This window comes from Lepus europaeus, chromosome 6, assembly GCF_033115175.1.
Source record: "Lepus europaeus isolate LE1 chromosome 6, mLepTim1.pri, whole genome shotgun sequence".
Classification (NCBI taxonomy): Eukaryota; Metazoa; Chordata; class Mammalia; order Lagomorpha; family Leporidae; genus Lepus; species Lepus europaeus.
This window is the reverse complement of record NC_084832.1, coordinates 40,081,966-40,106,999: the sequence shown is the minus strand read 5'-3', so window position 1 is coordinate 40,106,999 and position 25,034 is coordinate 40,081,966. Positions and strand designations below refer to the sequence as shown.

Below are 25,034 nucleotides of genomic sequence, written 5' to 3'. Positions count from 1 at the left end.
TTCATCTGTTTACAGAGCCATCCCAAAGTACTGAATACAATAGAAGTGGCTGGAAAAAGTCCATAGGAACCTATAGGAGGACAGCTAAACACAGAACCATGGGCATTGTCTACCTTAGAAAAACTACTACAGAACATGCCTGTGACTATAGACTTGTAGTTCAGGCCACCGAAGATTAGAGATGGGACTTGGGCACTCCCTTGACTTGCATCCTATGGTCTGCTTTAACACAAACCAGGAGGAAAAGAAAGCTAGGCATCAGAAGCAATGGGTGGTAGGCCTATTAATGGCTGATCTGTACAGTGATCTGCCCTCAAGGAGACCCAACAGGCCAGTCCACTGCAGTGGCTTTCAATGTGGTAAGCCTGGGCTTCAGCAGAAGTCAACTTGTGAAGAGCCCTGGCATCTCAGCCAAGAGTTGGATCACTGGAAATGGACCTGCCCTGGAGTCAAAGGATGCCCAGGTCAGAGCCACAGATCTTATTGGCTCTAAGCTGAAAAGCCCTTCACTCAGCCCAACTTCCAAAGTGACCACTGCAGCTGAGGGTATGGTCAAGTAGGGTCAGCAACATTGCAGGCAGAACTGTAAATTTCTTGTTAGAGATGCCCCCTGCCTTGACCTGGCCAGCTCTCCTCCCAGGCCAGCCAAGTAATGAAAGTCAACAGAGTGCCTTCCCCTAGGAGGTTCACACCTCCCTTAGGATATACCCCATGTGAAGAGATAGATAGGTCTGGGCCTCTTAACTTATAAGGCCTAAAGCCCAACAGATTATTATCAAGCCCCTTCTATCAGGTTCTATTTGCCTCTAAATCAGAAAACTTAATTGTAGCTTAGACAGCACCTTCCTTAGCTCCTCTAATAATGACTCTGTCCTTGGGCCTCATTCCTTTGTAATCATAACCTCTACTCTACCACCAATGGCTCTACTCCCAACCTGTGTGTACTGATGGTCCTCTCCCCACTTAATGCTGTATAATTGTTCAGACCTGGTGAATGCCACTCTTAGGATCATTGGTTACTATCCTCACCCTGTCTTTTATGACCTTGTCTAAATATGATCAGAGTCGGCGAACTCGGAAGGCTTCCATAGCCTTGGCAACTCATGACGGCAGCCAAGGGTGGTTACTGGCGTCATAAACTAGAGTGTCAATTTGTTGGGTCAACAACAGGAGTCACTGTGCACTTGCTCCTCATGTGGGATCTCTGTCCTTAATGTGCTGTACATTTTGATTTAATGCTATAACTAGTACTCAAACAGTATGTTTCACTTTGTGTTTCTATGTGGGTGCAAACTGTTGAAATCTTTATACTAAATTGATCTTCTGTATATAAAGAGAATTGAAAATGAAAAAAAAAAACTGACTGTTCCTAATTACCTATTTGAAGTTGTCATTGATACCAGAATCTCCCAAATTCTTGAATCCATAAAAAGGCAAAATTTACATTTTGATCTTTGCAAAACAAACTAACGTAAAAGTCATTATCTACATTCTAAATGACTTATCCAGAATTTGTTTTAGAAATGTGGTCTGTATGTGTCCCATAAGTTATCATAAAAGAAGATAATGATTTCAGGACTAGCACTGTGTCATACTGGGTAAAAGCTACCGCCAGCAGTGCTAGCATCCCATATGGGTGCTGGTTCAAGTCCCAGCTGCTCCACTTCCGATCCAGCTCTCTGCTATAGCCTGGGAAAACAGTGGAAGATGGCTCAAGTGTTTGGGTCCCTGCACCCACGTCGGAGACCCAGAAAAATCTCCTTGCTTCAGATTGGCACAGCTTGGACCGTTATGGCCATTTGGGGAGTGAACTGGTGAATGGAAGACCTCTCTCTCTCTCTCTTTCTCTCTCTTTCTGCCTTTGCCTCTGCCTCTGCCTCTGCCTCTCTATACCTTTGCCTTTCAAATAATAAAATAAATCTTTAAAAAAAAGTTTCATAAAATGATATTTGTAGCAATACAAATACAGATGTTTCTTTCTCTTTTTGTTTTTGTTTTTTAAATTTTAGCTCCCACATATAAGGGAGAACATATCCTATATGTCTTTCTGGGTCCAGCTTATTTCACTCAACATGATATCCTCTAGTTGCAACCATTCTACTGCAAATGGTAGAATTTCTTTCTTTCTTTTTTTTTTTTTTTTTTTTTTTTGGTAGCTGAATAACATTCCATTATGTATACTTAAAGCCACATTTTCTTTATCCATTCATCTGATGATGGGCTCCTTGGTTGAGTCCAAATTTTGGCTCTAGTGAGTAGTGCTGCTCTGAACATGGTGGTGCAAGTATCTCTTGGCTATATTGTGTTCAAGTCTTTTTGGGTGTATACCCAGTAGTGGGATTGCTGTATCATATGGCAAGTCTATTTCTAGTTTTTTAAGAAATCGCCACACTGTTGTCCACAGTGACTACACTAACAATGTATAAGTGTTCCTCTTTCTCTACATCCTCACCAGCATTTGTTACTCTCTCTGTTTTGGATTTTAGCCATTCTGACAGGGATGAGTTGATATGTCATTGTGATTTTGGTTTGCGTTTCCCTGATGACTAGTGATGCTGAGCATTTTTCATATTTGTTGGTCATGTGTATTTCTTTTGAGAAGTGCCTATTGGAAGTCCCTTTTTCATTTCTCAAGTGGAGTAGTTTTTGTTGTTGTTGTTGAGTTGTTTAAGTTGCTAATAATATTTGGGATATTAATCCTCTGTCATGTAGTTTGCAAATTTTTTTTCCCATTCTGTTTTCTCTTAACTCTATTGATGGCTTCCTTTGCTGTGCAAAAACTTGTGAATTTGATATAGTCCCATTTGTTTAGTTTTGCTTTTGTTGCCTGTGCTTTGGGGGTCTTGTCCAAGAAGTTGTTCATTACGCCAATGTTTTAGAGTGTTTCCACTATGTTTTCTTAGTCTCAAGTCTTAAATTTAGATCTTTGATCCATCTTGAGTTGATTTTTGTATATGGTGTGAGGTATGGATCTGATTTCATTCTTCTACATGTATACATCCAGTTTTGCCAGCACCATTTGTTGACAAGACTATCCTTACTCTACTGGATGATCTGAACACTTTGACAGTCATTTTCAAGCCTTGCTATAATACATTGTATGGAACTTCCACTAGTCTGAATGAAATATACTTTTACCAAAGATAAAAGTGCCGAGAATGAAATTGTAGCCTGTGATGGATTTGTAATGCCTCTCTTCTCTGATTATTCTTTGAATGCTGTTATCACTTACAGGAATGAAGTGACTTTTACAAAACATGTTAGGGACCAGTGGTGTGACACAGCAGATTAAGCTACTCCTTGCAATGCTGGCATCCTTATTGGAGTGCCAGTTTGAGTCCCTGCTGCTCCGCTTCTGGTTCAGCTCCCTGCTAATGCAGCTAGGAAGGCAGAAGTTTGGCCAAAGTCTTTGCTGCTCTGCCACCCATATAGGAGACCTGGATGGAGCTTTAGTCTCCTGGCTTCAGCCTGGCCAGATCTGGCTATTGTAGCCATTTGGCAAGTGAGCCAGCAGATAGAAGATCTCTCTTTGTGTGTCTCTATATCTCACTGTCTCTCTCTCTTTCTCTCTGTCTCTCACTCTCTCTGTCACTCTGCTTTTCAAAGGCATAAATAAATCTTTTAAAAAAAATTTTGTAGTTTATCTCACCTCAGAAATATTAATTGAAATAGTGAAAGGACCATTCCTATAGAGTTGAATGTAAAAACCCAACCTGAAATTTACAAGTAGATTGTTTCTGTCAAACAATTTGACACCTCTGAGTCTCAGGCTCCTCATCTGCAGACACATAATTAGGCTATTGTAAGGATTAAATGAGATGCCATGGATAAAACAGACTCTGCTCTCTGCTGCCCTGTCCTGCACATAGCCGGTTTCTTCCCTAGAACACTGCCCGCTCTGTGCCTCCTCCTGTGTTAGACATATACTCACACACGCATCTCTACACCAACCCAGTTACAGTCCTTCCTATTCATCCTGGGGATTATCCTATTGATGCACATACCAATCTGTTTGGAATTTTCATATTTATGTGTCTGTCTTTCCCAAAAAAGGAAAAAAAAACAATGTTTTTTTTTTTTAATCTACCAGTACATGCTCATTACTTAGCATTTTGACTAGCTTAATAAATATCTGGATAAATTTAAATAACAGATCTAACATTATCTTGGGGTTCATAGTAGCTCCCTGAAAAGCTGTAATGTATTTGTGTTTTGCTTTCTGTTAGAACACAGTCAATCTGAAGTATCTCCAAATTTACAACATGTGGGCATTTGCATGTTAAGTGAAAACGTTTCTGTCACTAGTTGTAACTATGAAATAAAGAAAATGTTCCTTAACTGTGTTGTAATGGACTACTTGTAGTTCTAAATTTATCTTCACAATTTGTACATTATATTTTGTTTAATATGAAATATATCTATTTACTAACTTAATTTATTTTGCAAGTATCTCAGGAATTTGAACTTTAATGTTTGCATTTCATGCCATTCTTCTCCATCTGACATTATTTAGATTTAGAATAAAAAATTTCAATGCTGTAAATTTAAGAAGACTTATGAAAAATAATCATTTTAAGCAATATAACTAAACTTTGTTCTTTCCATTTTTTATTTTAAATGTCTTACAAATAGCAATAATAAGCAAATACTTTTGAATAGAACAAATGAAAATAAGGATGAAATGGGGATGTTAATTCTCTGGACTTAACTTCTGTACATATGCACATCTAAATTATTTATAAAAGCTTTGTTAAGTAAGTATAAATTATGAATTGCATAAATATGGGGATATGGAAGATGTAGAGTGGGGTTAGGTTTATATAACCCATTGAGACTGCTTTCTTTGGACTCATAACCCTTCTGCTTCTTTCAGGTACCGAGAACTACAACTTAGTACAGAAAGCAAAGTCACAGAATTTCTCCATCAAAGTAAGTTAAAGTCTTTTGAAAGTGAACGCATTCAACTTCTACAAGAGGAAACTGCAAGAAATCTCACACAGTGTCAATTGGAATGTGAAAAATATCAGAAAAAACTGGAGGTACGTTGTACAGTCTTCAAAATCAGCATATGACATGTAAACGCCCTAGGTACAGATTTATATCAAGTTTTACACTGTCCTCCACACACACACAAAAGGAAATATATATCAGAAATATATATACTGAAAAAAACTAGAATTGTTAGGAAACAAAAATAGGGAAAGAGCTCATTCACAATAGCAATCAAAATATATAACTACTTAGGATACTTTTAATAAGAACCATGTAGAGAATATATATCAAGAAAACTATAGGGGCCAGCGCTGTGGCACAGTGGGTTAAAGCCCCAGCCTGCAGCGCTGTTCGCATCCTGGCTGCTCCTCTTCCGATCCAGCTCTCTGCTATGGCCTAGGAAAGCAGTGGAAGATGGCCCGAGTCCTTGGGCCCCTGCACCCGCATGGGAGACATGGAGGAAGCTGCTGGCTCTTGGCTTCGAATCAGCTCAGCTCTGGCTGTTGAGGTCATTTGGGGAGTGAACTAGCAGAATGGAAGACTTCCCTCTTTCCCTGGCTCTACCTCACTCTGTGGCTCTTTCAAAGAAATAATTCTTTTAAAAAAAAAAAAGAAAAGAAAAAGGAAAACTATAGCCCCTCACTAATGTAAATAAGAAGAAAACACCATATTTCTGGAAAATATTCAGAATTATACATAGTTCAGTTTGCATCAAGTAATACTGTATTAGTTCATTTCTAATCAAATGTTAGCATGCATTTGTAATCTAATGGAGTAATTCTATAGTCCAAATAGAACAAAAACTAAATAGATAATAGTATTTTTAGGCCGGTGCTGTGGCTCAATAGGCTAATCCTCTGCTTGCGGCGCTGGCACATCGGGTTCTAGTCCTGGTCGGGGCGCCGGATTCTATCCTGGTTGCCCCTCTTCCAGGCCAGCTCTCTGCTGTGGCCCGGGAGTGCAGTGGAGGATGGCCCAAGTGCTTGGGCCCTGCACCCCATGGGAGACCAGGAGAAGCACCTGGCTCCTGCCTTTGGATCAGCGCGGTGCGCCGGCCGAGGCATGCCGGCCGCAGCGGCCATTGGGGGGTGAACCAACGGAAAAGGAAGACCTTTCTCTCTGTCTCTCTCTCACTGTCTACTCTGCCTGTCAAAAAAAAAAAAAAAAAGTATTTTTAAAGGAAAGGAAAGAATGAGGTGAAGTATATATCACATTTTAAAATGTATTCTGAGACAAGAGTAATTAAAAACACCAAAAAAGTTTATATCCTATATAAAATACAAAGTCCCTTAAAAATAAATTTAAGAGTTTATTTATAGAAAAGTTCATATTTTAAATCATTGAGGAAAATATGAATTAGATAATACATGCTGTTGTGATAATCATTTGAATATTTATAGGTAATGATTGGGCCCATTTCTCATACCATATTCCAAAATAAAACTCAGATAGATCATTAAGCTGGATGTGTATATGGAACTATGGAACTATTAAAAGTAAATACAGAGGAAATTTTATCTATGTCATTTTGGGAATTAATCTGTTCATCTATCAATTAAAGCAAGGAAAGAATTACAGGAATAATAAAACCTGTGTTCTTAAAAAAGTTCTAAAATACTAAAGGAAAACAGAAACAGAAAAATAATATTTGTATTATATCCTTATTTTAAAAGGTCTCTTATCAGGAAGATATACCTCTGTTCTTCTAGATAAAAAAAATTAGGAAAAACACAGAATAAATATTTTATAAGAAAAGAAATACAAATTGCTAATAGATGAAAATTAATATTATCCACTGATAGCTAAAGAAATATAAATTTGAACACCCTTTTTACCTTTGCCTACAGCTATGTGTTGTTTTTCAAGTGTTAACAAGAATACCATTAAATAGGATATTTCATATAATCAAAGAATAAAAGATGGGGCTGGTGCTATAGCACAGCAGGTTAAACCCACTCCTGCATTGCCGGCATCCCATTTGATCGCTAGTTCGTATCCCAGTTGGTCCACTTCTTCTTCTTCTTTTTTTTTTTTAAAGATTTACTTATTTATTTGAAAGTCAGAGTTATACAGAGAGAGGAGAGGCAGAGAAAGAGAGAGGTCTTCCATCCGATGTTCACTCCCCAACTGGCCGCAACGGCCAGAGCTGCGCTGATCCGAAGCCAGGAGCCAGGAGCTTCTTCCAGGTCTCCCACATGGGTGCATGGGCCCAAGGACTTGGGCCATCTTCTACTGCTTTCCCAGGCCTTAGTAGAGAGCTGGATTGGAAGTAGAGTAGCCAAGGACTTGAACTGGTGCCCATATGGGATGCCAGCGCTTCAAGCAAGGGCGTTAACCCACTGTGCCGCAGCGCTGGCCCCCTGAGGTGATCTACTTCTGATCCAGCTCTCACTAATGCAGCTGGGAAAGCAGCAGAGGATGGCTCAAGTGCTTGGGCCCCTGCCACCCATGTGGGAGACCCGAAAGAAGCTCCTGGCTCTTGGCTTTGACCTGGTCCAGCCCCACTCATTGCAGACTTTTGGAGAGTGAACTAGGATATGGGAGATTTCTCTCTCTCTGTAACTCTACCCAAATAAAAAACAAATACATCTTTAAAAATTGAAGAAAAGTAGAACAGTACTTCTGAAGAATAATATGGTAATCTGTGTTAATTGTCTTAAGAAACCTGCTCCATTAATTTTAAAGTAATTTTTCCTAAAGAAAAGGAGGTGCTATAAAGATTTATATTAATGATGCATATGTCACAGCATTGTTTTATTATAGTAAAAATTAGAAGTAACTTAAAAGTCCAGTAGCAAATAAACAGTGTTCAGTGTACATTAAATATTATTTATTTTGCTGTTTCCAGGTATTGTATGATTACATATAATCATATTGCATATTTTAGATTTGGGTGAAACTAAATATATTGAATGATCTTGACTAGAGGGTTTGTCTTCAGTAAAAATCTTTAATGTCCATAGAAATAATGATTTGAAGGACATACACCAAAATATTAGAGTTCAATCCTATATAGTATAATTATTGGTGTTTTTATGTTTATCATTCTCTCCTCTGGACTATAAATCCCATCACAGCAATGCCTATCCCTTATTTAAAATTCCAGTGTATTCCAGGTCCTAGCCGTGGTCTGGCACATAGTTAAATCAATAGTATTCAGTACTTGGCAACTGAGCACCTGTTAAATGATATGCATTATAGTGGGCCTGATTGTACACACAGCTTTTAACAAAAAATTATTCCTATATGCAAGAAATAGTCTTGAACAGGACTTTGAATAGTACTTTCTGGAATGATAGAAATGTTCTATCTGCACTATCCAGTGCAGTAGCCAGTATTTCACACTTGGAATGTGCCCAGTCAGTTGAAGAACTAAATTTATTTTAGCTCATCTTAATTAAATTTAACCTAAATTTAATTAGCCACAAGTGGCTAATGGCTGTGGTATTAGACTGCACACTCTGGACATTCAACCAGATAACACACATTCTTACTGTTGGGCAGTGGTGAGAACTGAAAACTTTCTTTTTGGTTTTATCATAGAAGAAAAATTGATACTTTTTTCTGGACAAATAGGAGTTCTCATAGCAGTATTGAATAGTATGTAGGCCTCTGGATTCTCTGGTGAACAGAACAAAGATTGGAATCCCAATTAGTCACTGATTTCTAGATAAACGACTCATTTTCTTTGAGCCTCTGTTGCCTCATTTACTAAATAGGAATAATAGTAGTAACTATTTCCTGACAGTGTTATAGAGAGTCTGTTTGGCACATATTAGAGCACTCATTTTTTTTTAGCACATATTAGAAATTCTCAAAATATTTTGTTTCAGTGCTAAAGAATTTTGTTTTAGGTAAAGTTAGGAGATATTAGGAAAATGAAAGTATTCTTTCCCAAAAGATAAATATTTGGTAAAAAGATAAATGAAGTTTTTCTTTCCCTTTTCAGATCTCACAATAGTTAGCCAGCTGGTAAAGTCAAACATTTTATACTTCCCCAGTTTTCCTTTCTGTATATGAAAGTTTCTTTTACAGTTATGAAAATGTGTAATTGTAGGTCATTAAACAGACACTGAAAAGCAAAGGAATAAAGCCAACTAGACACCTTTCCCAAGTGAAAATTAATCAGATATTAAAGCATTTTTCCCAAATTATAATGTAAGATTATACAGTAAATATCCCAAAATATAATTGTTTGTAATCTAAAACATGTATATTACCTACATATATACAAAATACCAAATTTTCTTTTTTTAACTATTTTCATTCAACTGTCCTCTCAAAACTACTTTAAAAGATCTAACATTCTAGGAACTGGCATTGTGGCATAGTGGGTAAAGCTGCTGCCTGTGACGCCAGCATACCAGATGGGTACCAATTAGAGTCCCAGCTGCTCCACTTCCTACCCAGCTTCCTGCTAATGCACCTGGGGAAGCAGCAGAAGATGGCCCAAGTGCTTGGGCCCCTGCACCAACATGGGAGAACTGTAAGAAGCTCCTGGCTTCTGGCTTTGGTCTGGCCCAGCCCTGGCCATTGTAGCCATCGGGGGAATGAATCTGCAGATAAAAGGTCTCTCTCTGTCTCTTCCTCTCTCTCTGTGACTCTGCCTTAAAATAAATAAAATAAATCTTTAAAAATCTAAATTAGTCTGTCACTTCTTAAAATAATTTGGCAATGTATGTTTGTAAAGATATATCTTAACTATGTAAGAAACTTCAGACACAGATTCTTACTGCAGTAGTAGAACAGAGAAGAACTAAAAATTATAAAATACTGTTACTAGAAAAGGGTCACATAAAATATAAATATTTAAAATTTGTTGCATTTTTATACACTACATTTTCACTTAAATGTTAACATAGATGTATATAATAGAATAGTATCAATTAATATTTTAAGACCACACAATGATTTGGAAAATACATTTTATTATCATGTTAGATGAAAATAGCCCTTATACTCTATAAACACTAGATGTTTAAAAATGCCTTGGAGGGGTGAGCTTTTGAAGAAATCTATGGTTAAACTATTAACCATAATGTTATTAGTTGTTGTGACTAAGAAATAAGCAGTGTACTTTATTTCTACTATTTTCTTCATAACAAAGTTAAATTACCTAAGGTCACATAACAGGTAAGTGATTGAACTATAATTCAGACTCACATCTGCCCAGTCTAACTTCAAATCCATACTTTTAACCACAATGATATTCAAGTAAATAATGCCTAGAGACTTTAAAAAAAAAGTTCATAGAAAATGTAATTTAAAGTATGAGTTTATTTTGGTCCCCAAAAATTTATAATACATGCATAGTTATTTCATGTATGCATTTTCCAAACATTACCAAAAAAATTTGCACCAAAGAAAAATGTTGCACCAGAATTGCTCAATTTTATTTCCATTTTTCCATGAACTTTTCGAAGTACCCACATTTAACTGTTAGTCCAAGTGCTTTCCTGAGAAGTTCTCTTTTACAGTTAATTTACTGAGAAATATTTTTGTGAAAGATAAAGGTTTTGGACTTTCCTGTGACTTTTATGCAGTATTCTCATTGATTATAACTTGGGGATGATTTGTTTAGTTTTTGCTTAAACAAAATCTGCCAAAATATAGGCTTTATATATTTGTCTCTTTAAAATAGGTATTGACTCTAGTCATGAATTGCCATGGCTATGGAAGCCTTTAGGGTTCACCAACTTTGATGTTATTCTGATAGGGTCATAGTCAAAGTGGAAGTTCTCTCCTCCCTTCAGAGAAAGGTACCTCCTTCTTTGATGGCCCCGTTATTTCCACTGGGATCTCACTCGCAGAGATCTTTCATTTAGGTCTTTCTTCTTGCTTTCTTTTTTTCTTTTTTTTTTTTTTTTTTTTTTTTTTTTTTTTTTTTTTTTTTGACAGAGTGTCTTGGCTTTCCATGCCTACAATACTCTCATGGGCTCTTGAACCAGATCTGAATGCCTTAAGGGCTGATCCTGAGACCAGAGTGCTATTTAGGACATCTGCTATTCTATGGGTCTGCTGTGTCTCCCGCTTCCCATGTTGGATCATTCTCTCCTTTTTTATTCTGTCAGTTAGTATTAGCAGACAGTAGTTTTGTTTGTGTGATCCCTTTGACTCTTAGACCTATCAGAGTGATCAATTGTGAACTGAAGATGCTCACTTGGACTAGTGAGATAGCATTGGCACATGCCACCTTGATGGGATTGTGTTGGAATCCCCTGGCACATTTCTAACTCCACCATTTGGGGCAGGTCTGATTGAGCATGTCCCAAATTGTACATCTCTCCTTCTCTTTTTCCCACTCTTATATTTAACAGGAATCACTTTTCAGTTAAAATTTAAACACCTAAGAATAATTGTGTGTTAATTACAGAGTTTAAACACCAGTACTAGAACAAAAAAATACTAAAATGGAAAAAGTATTACATTGTACATCAACAGTCAAGACAAGACCTGATCAAGTCACTGTTTCTCATAGTGTCCATTTCATTTCAACAGGTTTCCCCTTTGGTGTTCAATTAGTTGTCACCAATCAGGGAAAACATATAATATTTGTCCCTTTGGCACTGGCTTAATTCACTCAGCATGATGTTTTCCAGATTGCTCCATCTTGTTGCAAATGACCGGATTTCATTGTTTTTGACTACTGTATAGTATTCTATAGAGTACATGTCCCATAATTTCTTTATCCACTCTACTGTTGATGGGCATTTGGGTTGGTTCCAGGTCTTAGCTATTGTGAATTGAGCTGCAATAAACATTAATGTGCAGACGGCTTTTTTGTTTGCCAATTTAATTTCCTTTGGGTAAATTCCAAGGAGTGGGATGGCTGGGTTGTATGGTAGGGTTATGTTCAGGTTTCTGAGGAATCTCCAGGCTGACTTCCTAGTGGCTTAACCAGTTTGCATTCCCACCAACAGTGGGTTAGTGTCCCTTTCTCCCCACATCCTCTCCAGCATCTATTGTTGGTAGATTTCTGAATGTGAGCCATTCTCACCGGGGTGAGGTGAAACCTCATTGTGGTTTTGATTTGCATTTCCCTGATGGCTAGTGAACATTTTTCTAGAGCCTAGGGAGATTACTGATGCCATAAACAAGAGTGTCAAATTGTTAAATCAACAACAGGAGTCACTGTGTACTTTCGTCTCATGTGGGATCTGTCCTTAATGTGTTGTCCAATGTGAAGTAATGCTATAACTAGTACTGAAACAGTATTTTTACACTTCGTGTTTCTGTGTGGGTGCAAACTGATGAAATCCTTACTTAGTATATACTGAATTGATCTTCTGTATATAAAGATAATTGAAAATGGAAAAAAAACTTGGTTTTAAATTGGAAATTGCATAGAAAATGAATCAATTTTTAAAAGATATCATGTAGGATCTCTGTCCTTAATGTGCTGTACATTGTGATTTAATGCTATAACTAGTACTCCAACAGTATTTTTCACTTTGTGTTGCTATGTGGGGGCAAACTGTTGAAATCTTTACTTAATATATACTAAACTGATCTTCTGTATATAAAGAGAATTGAAAATGAATCTTGATGTGAATGGAAGGGGAGAGGGAATGGGAAAGGGGAGGGTTGCGGGTGGGAGGGAAATTTGGGGAGGGAGCCATTGTAATCCATAAGCTGTACTTTGGAAATTTATATTAATTAAATAAAAGTTTAAAAAAATAAAATAAAATAGGTATTGACATATAATCTGCATTATCATTATCGAAAAGATTACATTTCTGACAAGGATCCTAATTAGTGAAACTAAACATCACAATATGAAGGATCTCAGAAAATAAAGCCACAATAGGAAACATAAAAACTGTATTAAATGTGTGTGTATATTTAAAGACAATAAGCAAAAGTTGTTAGTGATGTCTGCATCTAAAATAAATCAGTGTTCAACATTTGAAGCCATTTCAAATGTCTTCTTCAGAAAACTGCTACAGTCCCATAATCTGTTGCAGTTGATTTTCCCACACATTTTCAGTTAGGCTTTCAGCTGAGCTCTGATTTGCAGTTTGTCTTTTGCGAGCCTTGTTTATCATGGTATAATTTTCCTCATTCCCAGCAAAATGCCTTTCCTTCTTTTCATATTGAATCTCTGTGCTTAAGAATGTTGGGGCTGAGGTAGAATGGATATAAGGGAGAAGCTATTTATGTTGAAAATAGAAGACACTCCTCTGTCTACTTCTGAAACAAATGTTTCACGGAACAAAACTTTGGGACAATTGAGTGTGTGATATTCAAAACCATTCTATTCTGTTGTCTTCAGTTGGTTGCAAACTGAGCTTATTTCCTGACCTCCCAAAGGTTGGGATTTGCGTTTGAAAACCACTTTGCCATAGACTCATTCACTCCACCTCTATAGAGGCAGGTGACTAGTAATTGTATTCTTTTGTTTAATAGTCTTACATGGAGAAAGCACCTTTGTTGAAATGCTATGGTTCTTAAAACTCTGGTTGGCAAAGCTAAGCTCTAGGAGAATTTCTTTACATTTTATGCCTCTTTTAAGCTAAGGCCTTGAGAGCAGTACTACTCTCTTATTATATTCCCAATGTCTAGCACAATGCCTCTCTTATGGTGGATACTTGATAAATATTTAATAAATGGATTTTGACTGAGGCTAATGTAGTCACTTCATTTGATTATTTGTTTCTAAGTTCCTTTTTTTCATTTTTTTTTTTTTTTTTTTTAAGTTGAGAGACGGAGATAGTCTCTCAGAGTTCCTGTCCACTGGTTCACTCCCCAAATTCCCACAACTGCCAGGACTGGGCCAGACTACATACAGGAGCCAGGAACTCAGTCCAAGTTTCCCATGTGGGTGGCAGGAACCCAGGTAGTTGGCCTAACACCACTGCTTCTCAGGGTGTACATTGGCAAGACTCGGATTAGGACCTGGAGCCAGGAATGCAACGTAGGCACTCTGATATATGACATGCCCGTCTTAACTGTTAGGCCAAGTGCCTTCCTGAGAAGTTCTCTTTTACAGTTAATTTAGTGAGAAATATTTTTGTGAAAGATAAAGATTTTGGACTTTCCTGTGATTTTTATGCAGTATTCTCATTGATTATAACTTGGGGATGGTTTGTTTAGTTCTTAAACAAAATCTGCCAAAATGTAGGCTTTATATATTTGTCTCTTTAAAATAGGTATTGACATATAATCTGTATTGTCATTATTGAAAAGACAGGAACTTCTGTGAGAGCTTGACATTTAATGGATTCCTAAAAGCAGTTGACCTATTTTATACCTCTGTGTTTAAACTCAAATGTTCATATATTGGTTTTTCCTAAAGGCTCTTTACTATAATAAGCTTCTGTAAGATCCATAATCAACTTCTTTGGCTTTTCAGAAACAGTAATAAATTTATTCTTAGAGGCAAATTCATAGGAAAGAAGAATTCTAACAACTGTTGGGAGATACCCTGTCAGAAGTTTCTTGGGACCTGTCCATGACCTGAAGAAAATAATTTAAATTGTTATCTCTCAGTCTATTACTACTTTTAAAATCTCTACCTAAAAACACTTTATGAAGTATCCTATCTTCAGTATTTTGAGTGGGAATGGTCATTTAATACTACCTTTACTGATTTTCTCTCTCTTTTTTTTAAAGATTTATTTATTTATTTATTTGAAAGTCAGAGTTACACAGAGAGAGAGAGGAGAGGTAGAGAGAGAGAGAGAGAAAGAAAGAGAGAGAGAGAGAAGTCTTCCATCCAATGGTTCACTCCCAGTTGGCCGCAACAGCCAGAACTGCACCAATCTGAAGCCAGGAGCTTCCTCCGGGTCTCCCATGCAGGTACAGGGGCCCAAGGACTTGGGCCATCTTCTACTGCTTTGCAAGGCCATAGCAGAGAGCTGGATTGGAAGTGGAATAACCGAAGCCCATATGGGATGCTGGCAGTGCTTCAGGCCAGGGCATTAACCTGCTGTGCCACAGCGCCGGCCCCCTTAAGCAGTATCTTAACAGCTGTGCCAAATGCCTGCCCAAGCCACCAGATTCTTAATGAGTTATATTCCGATTTAGTAAAGTCCATTAAAGCCTCAGATTGATTCACTGAACAGTACTTTTTAATAATAAATTAGTAAGTTTTTATAAAACACATTCCTAGACATCAAGAAAAAAAAAGAAATAATGCTAAAACAAATGAGTTTTGTTTTTCTGATCCAATTGGCGACACTAAAAATCATCTTAAAATATTATTCCCATATTACTGCTTCTCCACCCTCCAAATGATTGTATGGGGATGTTTTGTCTACTTTTAGGGGAAGTTTTTATGAAAATTGAAGTAAATTACATGGAATAAGTCCAGAAAAATAAATTATAACTTCTGCTTGTTAAGAACTGTAAATAAGTTTTTATTGTCTGTATTTTCTCCTTTTTCAATATCACAGAAAGCCCACACTTATACACATTTGTTAAGGTGAATTTCATGTCATTAAAGAAAGTCAGTTGTTTTTAAAAGTACTTAATCACAAGGAATTTAGGATAATTACATCAGTAGAGCTCTATTTGCATGAGATTATTTTATACAAAGTTTCATAATTGCCTTTATTGTTACAGTAACAGTATTTTTCAACACTCCATCTAGGCACTTTGCTAAGCATTTTGACTTTATCATTTCATTTAATCCTTCAGCAGTGTTTTAAGATATTACCTAGGATCACAGCTAGTAAGTGTCAAAATCATATTGAAAACCAAATATTTCTGGCTCCAAACCAAATTCTTAACCATAATACTTTATTTCCTCTTAGGAAACAGTACTTTCCTTATGCTGTTTAACAAAGCAGGCATAGTTAGTCTAGTTCTAATAAGTAAACTACTAAGCACAAGTCAGTAAACTCTCTAAGTAATTTGAGAGGACTTAAAGCATTAAAACATTCCTTTGTTACTAGAAGCATCTCCAAATTCATTGTTCTGATCACAGAGATCCATCCCCTCAGTGAGATACCACTGAAGAGCACAAGACTTTTTGCTCTGCACAAAATGACTCATTTCTAAGTTTTCTGTATTTCTTTCCTTATAAATTTTTTTGTTCTTTCTTCCTTTGCGAAGGCATTTTCTTATACTGCCCTCAAGCAGTACTTCAGATTTATCTTTTGATTTGCTAATTTGAATTTATGACTATTCAGGAAACCAAAATCTTACTAAAATTATGGAAAACTTAGATTAAGCTGTCACAGAAAATCGAAGGACTCATTATGAGTGTATCATTTTTATGCACATTTCTGTCAGCCTTTCTCAAACAGCTGTGAGTGCCAGATAAATGACCTCCAGGTAAGTATGACATCATTGCCTCTTTTGAATTCTAATAAGCAAATGCTAATCTTACTCCTATACCTACTTCTAAGTTGTAAATTCATTTGTATTCAGCTCATACAATAAAGAAAAGGTCTAAATAATTTTCAGTTAGAAGCAACTGACATATTCACCTTAAAAGTAAGTATGTTTTACTTCATTAGTGATCTCAATTAAGTGACTTTCTTTTAATATTTTATGAAAAAGAGAAAAAGCTTAAATGTATTCTGTGTCATGTTTTTGTCATAACTGTGTCATTCTTTTCTTCTGTTAGGTTTTAACTAAAGAATTTTACAGTCTCCAAGCATGTTCTGAAAAACGCATTACTGAACTTCAAGCACAGAACTCTGAGCATCAGGCAAGACTAGACATTTATGAGAAATTGGAAAAAGAGCTTGATGAAATAATAATGCAAACTGCAGAAAGTAAGTCTCCCCCAACTCCCAGCACACACACACGTACACATGAATTTTATTTTTTTCTAGCAGTGCAAGAAATCTTGCATTATTTCTAAAACTGTTGGTATATAGTTCTTTTTAAAAAAAATTTATTTATTTATTCAAAAGTCTGAGTTACACAGAGAGAGGAGAAGCAGAGAGAGTGAGAAGTCTTCCATCCAATGGCTCACTCCCCAATTGGCCACAATGGCCGGAGCTGCACCGATCCAAAGCCAGGAGCCAGGAGCTTCTGGGTCTCCCACGCGGGTGCAGGGGCCCAAGGACTTGGGCCATCTTCCACTGCTTTCCCAGGCTGTAGCAGAGAGCTGGATTGGAAGTGGAGCAGCTGGGGCTCAAACCGGCGCCCATATGGCGCTACTGGCCAGGGCGTTAACCCGCTGTGCCACAGTGCTGGCCCCCGGTATATAGTTCTTTAAAAAATAATTGGTGTCTTTTTTAGAGAATATTCTGTATTTTAAATAGTAGTTCATCTTCATTACAAACTCTTGAAATCAAACAAGAAATAAAGGGGTAGATGTTGGGCCTGATGGTTAAAACAATAGTTAAGACAATGTTAAAGATACCCGCATGCGATTTTGGAGTGCCTGGGCTTGAGTCTGGACTTTGTCTTGCTCTAGCTTCATGCTAATGCGACCCCTGAGAGGCAGCAGTGATGACTGGAGTGATTGAGTTACTGCCACCCACGTGAGAGACGTGGATTGAGTTCCATGCTCCCAGCTTCAGCCCTATCCTGAAGCCATTTCAGCCATTTGGGGAATGAACCATAGGATGGGAGCTCATGTGCTATCTTTCTGCCTCTCAAACAATGTGATTAATTTTTTTAAAAAGAAGAAGAAACAGGTTAAATATGATTTACTTTTCTTATTTATTTCATTCATTCATTCAGTAGGAATTGGGGATAGGAGTTCATGCAGATTATTCTCGTCTCACAGGAGTTCCTAGTTTAGTCTATTGGGAGAGACAAACATTACTGTAAGCTAGAGATAGGCAGTTCTCAGTGAAAATACAGAGATCGTGATTTTGTTTCACTTTGGAGGTGAGGAATATCAAAGAGGGGAGACGATAGGCTGGCGCCGTGGCTTAACAGGCTAATCCTCTGTCTTGCAGCGCCGGCACACCGGGTTCTAGTCCCGGTCGGGGCGCCGGATTCTGTCCCGGTTGCCCCTCTTCCAGGCCAGCTCTCTGCTATGGCCCGGGAAGGCAGTGGAGGATGGCCCAAGTCCTTGGGCCCTGCACCCCATGGGAGACCAGGAGAAGCACCTGGCTCCTGGCTTCGGATCAGCGAGATGCGCCATCCGCAGCGGCCATTGGGGGGTGAACCAACGGCAAAAAGGAAGACCTTTCTCTCTGTCTCTCTCTCTCTCTCACTATCCACTCTGCCTGTCAAAAAAAAAAAAAAAAAAAAAAAAGAGGGGAGATAGTTAAATTGAGTCTAGAGATGAGTATAAATTCTTACAAAAAGTGGATTTAAACTTCAGCTGCAATTGAATCTGAGTCTAAGTGAGGAGCTTTTTTTTTTTTTTTGGAGTTTAGAAACTAGAGTATATAACTTTCAAAATAATGATATCATGGGAAATGGCAAGACATGAAAAGCAGAAAGATTAACAAGAGTCTGATCATAAAAACTCATTCTAAGGAATTTCCTTGTAGGTAGTCTCTATGAAGACAACACAGAGGCAAAGCGGATAGATGCTATGATCAAATCTGTGATTTACGAAGACTACTATGACCCTAGAGATGAAACAGAGGATAATTTTGGATTCTCTTGTAGTCATCAGATATTGTCCTTGGAAGTGGAAAACAAGACAACAGGAAAGAAATAAGTTTTCCTTAAATTGACCCATCAATATAATTCATACATAAAAATGCCCCCAAATACCTTTCTCTCTGTCTCTCTCTCTCACTATCCACTCTGTCAAAAAAAAAAAAAAAAAAAAAAAAAAAAAAAAAGGCCGGCGCCATGGCTTAACAGGCTAATCCTCCGCCTTGCAGCGCCGGCACACCGGGTTCTAGTCCCGGTCGGGGCGCCGGATTCTATCCCGGTTGCCCCTCTTCCAGGCCAGCTCTCTGCTATGGCCCAGGAAGGCAGTGGAGGATGGCCCAAGTGCTTGGGCCCTGCACCCACATGGGAGACCAGGAGAAGCCCACAAAACATTGTTAAACAAAATTACCCCAAAATCAAGAAGTAAATCATGAATGCTATAAATTTAGTTTTGTCCCAATCATAATGCCAGCAGGCTTTTTTTGTATTCCATTTATATGGAAGTACAAAGGACCTATATTAGCCAAAGCAATCTAGAGGAAAGGACAAAGTTGGAAGGTATAAACTGCCTGACTCCAAGACTTACTATAAAGCTAGGATGTCTAACTGATACAGTATACCGTGGTATAAAGAGAAACAAATACAGTGATAAACTAGAGAACGCAAAAACAGAGCCTTCCTTAAATTATTGATTTTTTTTAATGTATTTATTTATTTATTTGAAAGGCAGAGTTACAGAAAGACAAGGAGAGACAGAGAGAAATCTTCTATCCAATGGTTCAGTCCCCAAATGACTGCAACGGCCAGGGCTAGACCAGGCCAAAGCCAGGAGTCAGGAGCTTTGTTCAGGTTTCCCACATAGTGGCAGGAGCTCACGTACTGAGGCCATTCTCCACTGCTAGTCCAGGCACATTAGCAGGGAGTTGGCTCAAAAGTAGAGCAGCCGGGACCCAAACTGGAACCCATATGAGATGCTGGCATCACAGCTGGAAGCTTAACCCATTATGCCACAACACCAACCTCAATTATTTGATTGTTAACAAAGTCAACAAAATAATCAATTGGAGAAACGAGTTTGTTCAATAAATGTTGCTTAAAAATTGGACATCTTTATGGAAATGAATCTCAATATACCAGTGTTAATTTGAGATGAGGTCTAATTGTAGTAGCTAAAATTAATTAGAAAATATAGTTGAATACCTTTGTAACTGGGGGTCAGCTAAGAGTTTTTAGGCCCTCACAAGCATTCACATAAAAGAAGGATTATTAAAGTAGATATCGGGGCCGGCACTGTGACATAGCGGATAAAGCTGTTGTCTGTGGTGCCAGCATCCCATATAGGCACTAATTCTAGTCTCACCTGCTCCACTTCTGATCCAACCCTCTGCTATGGCCTGGGAAAGCAGTGGAAGATGGCCCAAGTCCTCGGGCCCCTGCACCCGCGTGGGAGGCCTGGAAGAAGCTCCTGGTTCCTGGCTTCGGATCGATGCAGCTCCAGCCACTGCGGCCAATTGGGGAGTGAACCAGCAGACGAAAGACCCCTCTCTCTGCCTCTCTTTCTCTCTCTGTGTAACTCTGAATTTCAAATAAATAAGTAAAAATCTTTTTTAAAAAATAGATATCAATATGTAAAACTTCTGTTCTTCAAAAGATAGCATTAAGAAATGAATAGCCAAGCCCCAGGCATAAACAAAATATTCATAATTTTGTACCTGAAAAAGGAATGGTATCCACAATAAGAAAATACTTAGGAGAAAAGGTTCACAGAATGTAGACTAGAAAAAGAACTGATATCTGAGCAGGCTGGAAAATAATCTCCCAAAGATACGCCTTTCCTAATGCATGAAATTTGTGACTATTTTACCTTAGATGGCAAAAGAGACTTTGCAGATATGATTAAGTTAAGGCTATGTTTGATTAGCTTATTTATATGAAGGGCAGAACAAGAGGTCTTACATCTGCAGGTTCACTCCCCATGTGTGTACAATGGCCAGGACTGGGCCAGGAGGCCAGGAGGAGAAACCAGGAGGCTGGAATTCAGTCGGGTCCCCCATGAGTGTTCAGGGACGCAGGTACTTGAGCCATCACACTCTGGCTCCCAGGGTGAACATTTGTAGAAACTGGATTGGAATCAGAGCTTGGACTGGATTCCAAGCACTCTGATACAGAATGGACCCCAAGCAGCATCTTACTGGTACACTAAACACACTTCTCCCCCCTCCCCCTACCCCCGTTAAGGCTCTTGAGATAAGATTATGTCAGATTATATGCGTAAAGCCAGTAGAGTCAGAAGGGTCCTTATAAAAGAAAATGTGATATAGTGATGAGATCAGAGAGAATCTGAAGATGCTGCACTGTTGGCCTTGGACATGGAGGATGGTGCTGAGGTTAGGCATGCAAACAGTCCCCAGAAACCGGAAGAGGCAAGGAAATGGATTCTCCCCTATAAATTCGAGAAAGAACTTTAGCCCAGTGAGACTGACTGATTTTTGGACTTCTGACCTCTAGAACTGTAAGATAATAAACTTGTATTTATTTAAAGCACTCATATAGCCCGATGATAAAAAGAAATTTATCCATTTTGAAACTAGAGCAGGGGCCGGTGCTGTGGTATAATGGGTAAAGCCACCACCTGCAGTGCCAGCATCCCATATGGGCACCGGTTCAAGTCCTGGCTGCTCCACTTCCAATCTAGCTCTCTGCTAATGGCCTGGGAAAGCAGTAGAAGATGGCCCAAGTCCGTGGGCCCCTGCACCCGCATGGGAGACCCGGAAGAAGCTCCTGGCTCCTGGATCCTGGCTTCGGATCGGCTGAGCTCTAGATGTTGTGGCCATCTGGGGAGTGAACCAGTGGATGGAACACCTCCCTCCCTCCCTCCCTCCCTCCCTCTCTCTCTCTCTGCCTCTGCTTCTCTGTAACTCTGCCTTTCAAATAAAATCTAAAAAATAAATAAATAAAATAAGAAAAGAAAAAGAAACAAGGGCAATAAGTTCAAGGGTACAGAACTTTTTTCTGCCAAGGACCATTTGGATATTTTTCATGGGCCATACAAAATTATCAACTTAAAAATTATCATGCCGTATAGATTTATTGCCTTGTCAGGGTGAGACCCGATGATTTTGCAGGACTCATATGGCCCATGGGCTGAATGTCCCCCACCCCAGAACAAAACACTTACATAAGAAGATGTGTGAGTGGCCAATAAGCAGAATAAGACTATCAACATTATTAGTCATGAAGCAAATGCAGATTAAAAGCCTGATGAAGGTACCAGCGTTGTGGCATAGCAGATTAAGCTGCCACCTGTGACACCAGCTTCCCATTTATGAATCTGGTAGAGTCCAGCTGCTCTACTTCTTTTTTTTTTTTTTTTTTTTTGACAGGCAGAGTGGACAGTGAGAGAGAGACAGAGAGAAAGGTCTTCCTTTTTGCCGTTGGTTCACCCTCCAATGGCCGCCGCGGTTGGTGTGCTGCGGCCGGCGCACCGCGCTGATCTGATGGCAGGAGCCAGGGGCTTATCCTGGTCTCCTATGGGGTGCAGGACCCAAGCACTTGGGCCATCCTCCACTGCACTCCCTGGCCACAGCAGAGAGCTGGCCTGGAAGAGGGGCAACCGGGACAGAATCCGGTGCCCCAACCGGGACTAGAACCCGTTGTGCCAATGCCGCAAGGTGGAGGATTAGCCTAGTGAGCCATGGCGCCGGCCAACTTCTTATCCAGCTCCCTACTAATGGCCTGGGAAAGCAGCAGAAGATGGGCCAAGTACCTGGGCCCCTGCCACCCATGTGGGAGACCCAGATGAAACTCCCAGTTCCTGGCTTTGTCCTGGTGCAGCTCTGGCTGTTGCCATCATTCAGGGAGTGAACCAACAAATGGAAAACCTCTCTCTCTCTCTCTCTCTCTCTCTCTCCCTCCCTCCCTGCCTCCCTCCCTCCCTCCCTCCCTCCCTTTCCTCTCTGTGTGTAACACTGCCTTTCAAATAAAAATGAAACAAATATTTTAAAAAGCCCAATGAAAATACTACTATACATCCACCAGAATGGCCAACATTTTTAAACTGGCAATTCCAAATGCTGATGGGAATGTGAAACAACTGGCATTTTTTTTTAATGAAATAACCAAATAATTCAATGATCAAACAATTCCATTCCTAATTATTTATCGATGATCAATGAAAGCATATGCACAGAAAAAGCTTTATAGAATCTTCAGAGTTGATTTGTTCAAAACAGTGAAAATATAGCAACAGTTCAGGTGTCTATTACAGGAAAATGGTTAAACAAATCATCATACATTTATAGAGGAGAATCTGGCTCCTCAATAATAAACAAGCAACTGATTCACTCAGCAGCATGGGGTAAGTCTAAAAACATTATGCTTAATCTAAAGGCCTTTCCTGAAAAAGTTCATGTGGTGTGATTAAATTCTATGAAGTTCTAGAACAGGCAAACTATGTTTGGTGAAAAAAATTAGAACAGTGCTTGTCTCTAAGGATGTCTGTCATCACAGTTAACAGGGAGAAGAGTCGTGACGGGACTTTCCAGAGTGTTCAACATGTTCTTTATATCATGACTTATGTTACATGTGTGTATGCATTTCAAAACTTTTATTAGTTTCTAAACCTCATTGAATGGTAGATTTAAGATTTGTATCTTTCAGCATATGTAAATTTTGTTTTATGGAAAGAACTGAAGGTAGATACTAAACTGTAATTGATGATTTGTATGCTGAACTAACTGTTCAGAAAGTGAAATGTGCAGATGTCTGTAACTTTGAAATGCATCAAAAATAAGATACACAGGTGGGTAAAAGGATAGGTGGATGTGTGATAATCAAATGAAGTACAATGTTTAATTTAGAATCCAGGGTATACAAGTATATACTATACAGTTCTTTCAGCATTTCCATATGTGTAAATATTTCTTAAAATCTTTAGGAATATTTAGAAATTATCTTTTCTTATGTTGTCTAAATCATCTTAGAATGAAATATGTGCACTTATACTGGAAGTTCAATAATTAGATTCTTCTTTATCAGCTCACATTGGAAATTATATCCTATTCTTAATGAACACTTCTTGATTAACCAAAATTTCATTTTTAATAACATAATATGTACATTTTTCAAAGGTTAACCATCTAATTCAACTAATGTCAGCAGACAAAAAGATAGTTAGGCTTCCACTATGGAAGACAGTTTGGAGATTGCTCAGAAACCTGAATATAGCTCTACCACATGACCCAACCATCCCAATCCTTGGAATTTACCCAAAGGAAATTAAATTGGCAAATAAAAGAGCTGTCTGCACCTCAATGTTTATTGCAGCTCAATTCACAATAGCTGAGACATGGAATCAACCTGAAGGCCCATCAACGGAAAGACTGGATAAAGAAATTATGGGATATGTACTCTATAGAATACTATACAGCAGTCAAAAAAAATGAAATCCAGTCATTTGCAACAAAATGGAGGAATCTGGAACACATCATGCTGAGTGAAATAAGCCAGTCCCAAAGGGACAAATATCTTATGTTCTCCCTGATCAGTAACAACTAACTGAGTGCCTAAAAGGAAACCTGTTGAAGTGAAATGGACACTGTGAGAGACAATGTCTTGATCAGCCCTTGTCCTGACTGTCAAGGAACAACTTACTATTTTACTCCTTTTAGTATTTCTCTAGTTCTACTTAATACTATTGGTTGAACTCTTTAATTAACACACAATTATTCTTAGGCATTTAAAATTAACTGAAAAGTGATCCCTGTTAAATATAAGAGTGGGAATAAAAGAGGGAGAAGATGTACAGATTGGCACATGCTCACTCGGACTTACCCCTAATGGTAGAGTTAGAAATGTGCCAGGGGATTCCAATTCAATCCCATCAAGATGGCATGTACCAATGCCATCTTTCTTGTTAAAGTGATCAGTTTAAGTTCATAATTGATCAAAAAGATAGGATTAAGTGTCAACGGGATTACATAAATAAGACCAGTGTCTGCAAATAATAATTGATAGAATTAAAAAGGAGGCCTGCGCCGCGGCTCAACAGGCTAATCCTCCGCCTTGTGGCGCCAGCACACCGGGTTCTAGTCCTGATCGGGGTGCAGGATTCTATCCCGGTTGCCCCTCTTCCAGGCCAGCTCTCTGCTATGGCCCGGGAAGGCAGTGGAGAATGGCCCAAGTCCTTGGGCCCTGCACCCACATGGGAGACCAGGAGAAGCACTTGGCTGCTGGCTTTGGATCAGCGTGATGCGTCGGCCGCAGCACGCCGGCCGCAGCAGCCATTGGAGGTTGAACCAATGGCAAAGGAAGACCTTTCTCTCTGTCTCTCTCTCTGTCTCTCTCTCTCTCTCACTATCCACTCTGCCTGTCAAAAAAAAAAAAAAAAAAGAATTAAAAAGGAGAGAATGATCCTACATGGGAAGCAGGATACACAGCAGACTCATAGAATGGCAGATGCCCTAAACAGCACTCTGGCCTCAGAATCAGCCCTTAAGGCATTCGGATCTGGCTAAAAAGCCCAT

The 25,034-nt window shown here is 38.8% G+C and overlaps 1 protein-coding gene across 2 annotated transcripts in view; it reads left to right on the top strand.

The window, feature by feature from the left end:
- Positions 1-25,034, top strand: part of PIBF1 (progesterone immunomodulatory binding factor 1) — a 243,766-nt gene that overhangs the window by 113,972 nt on the left and 104,760 nt on the right. For both annotated transcript variants that reach the window (XM_062195303.1, XM_062195302.1), the window contains exons 11-12: positions 4,874-5,039; positions 16,565-16,715. In XM_062195303.1, coding sequence (XP_062051287.1) covers positions 4,874-5,039; positions 16,565-16,715 — 317 coding nt within the window. The remainder of the gene's footprint in view (positions 1-4,873; positions 5,040-16,564; positions 16,716-25,034) is intronic.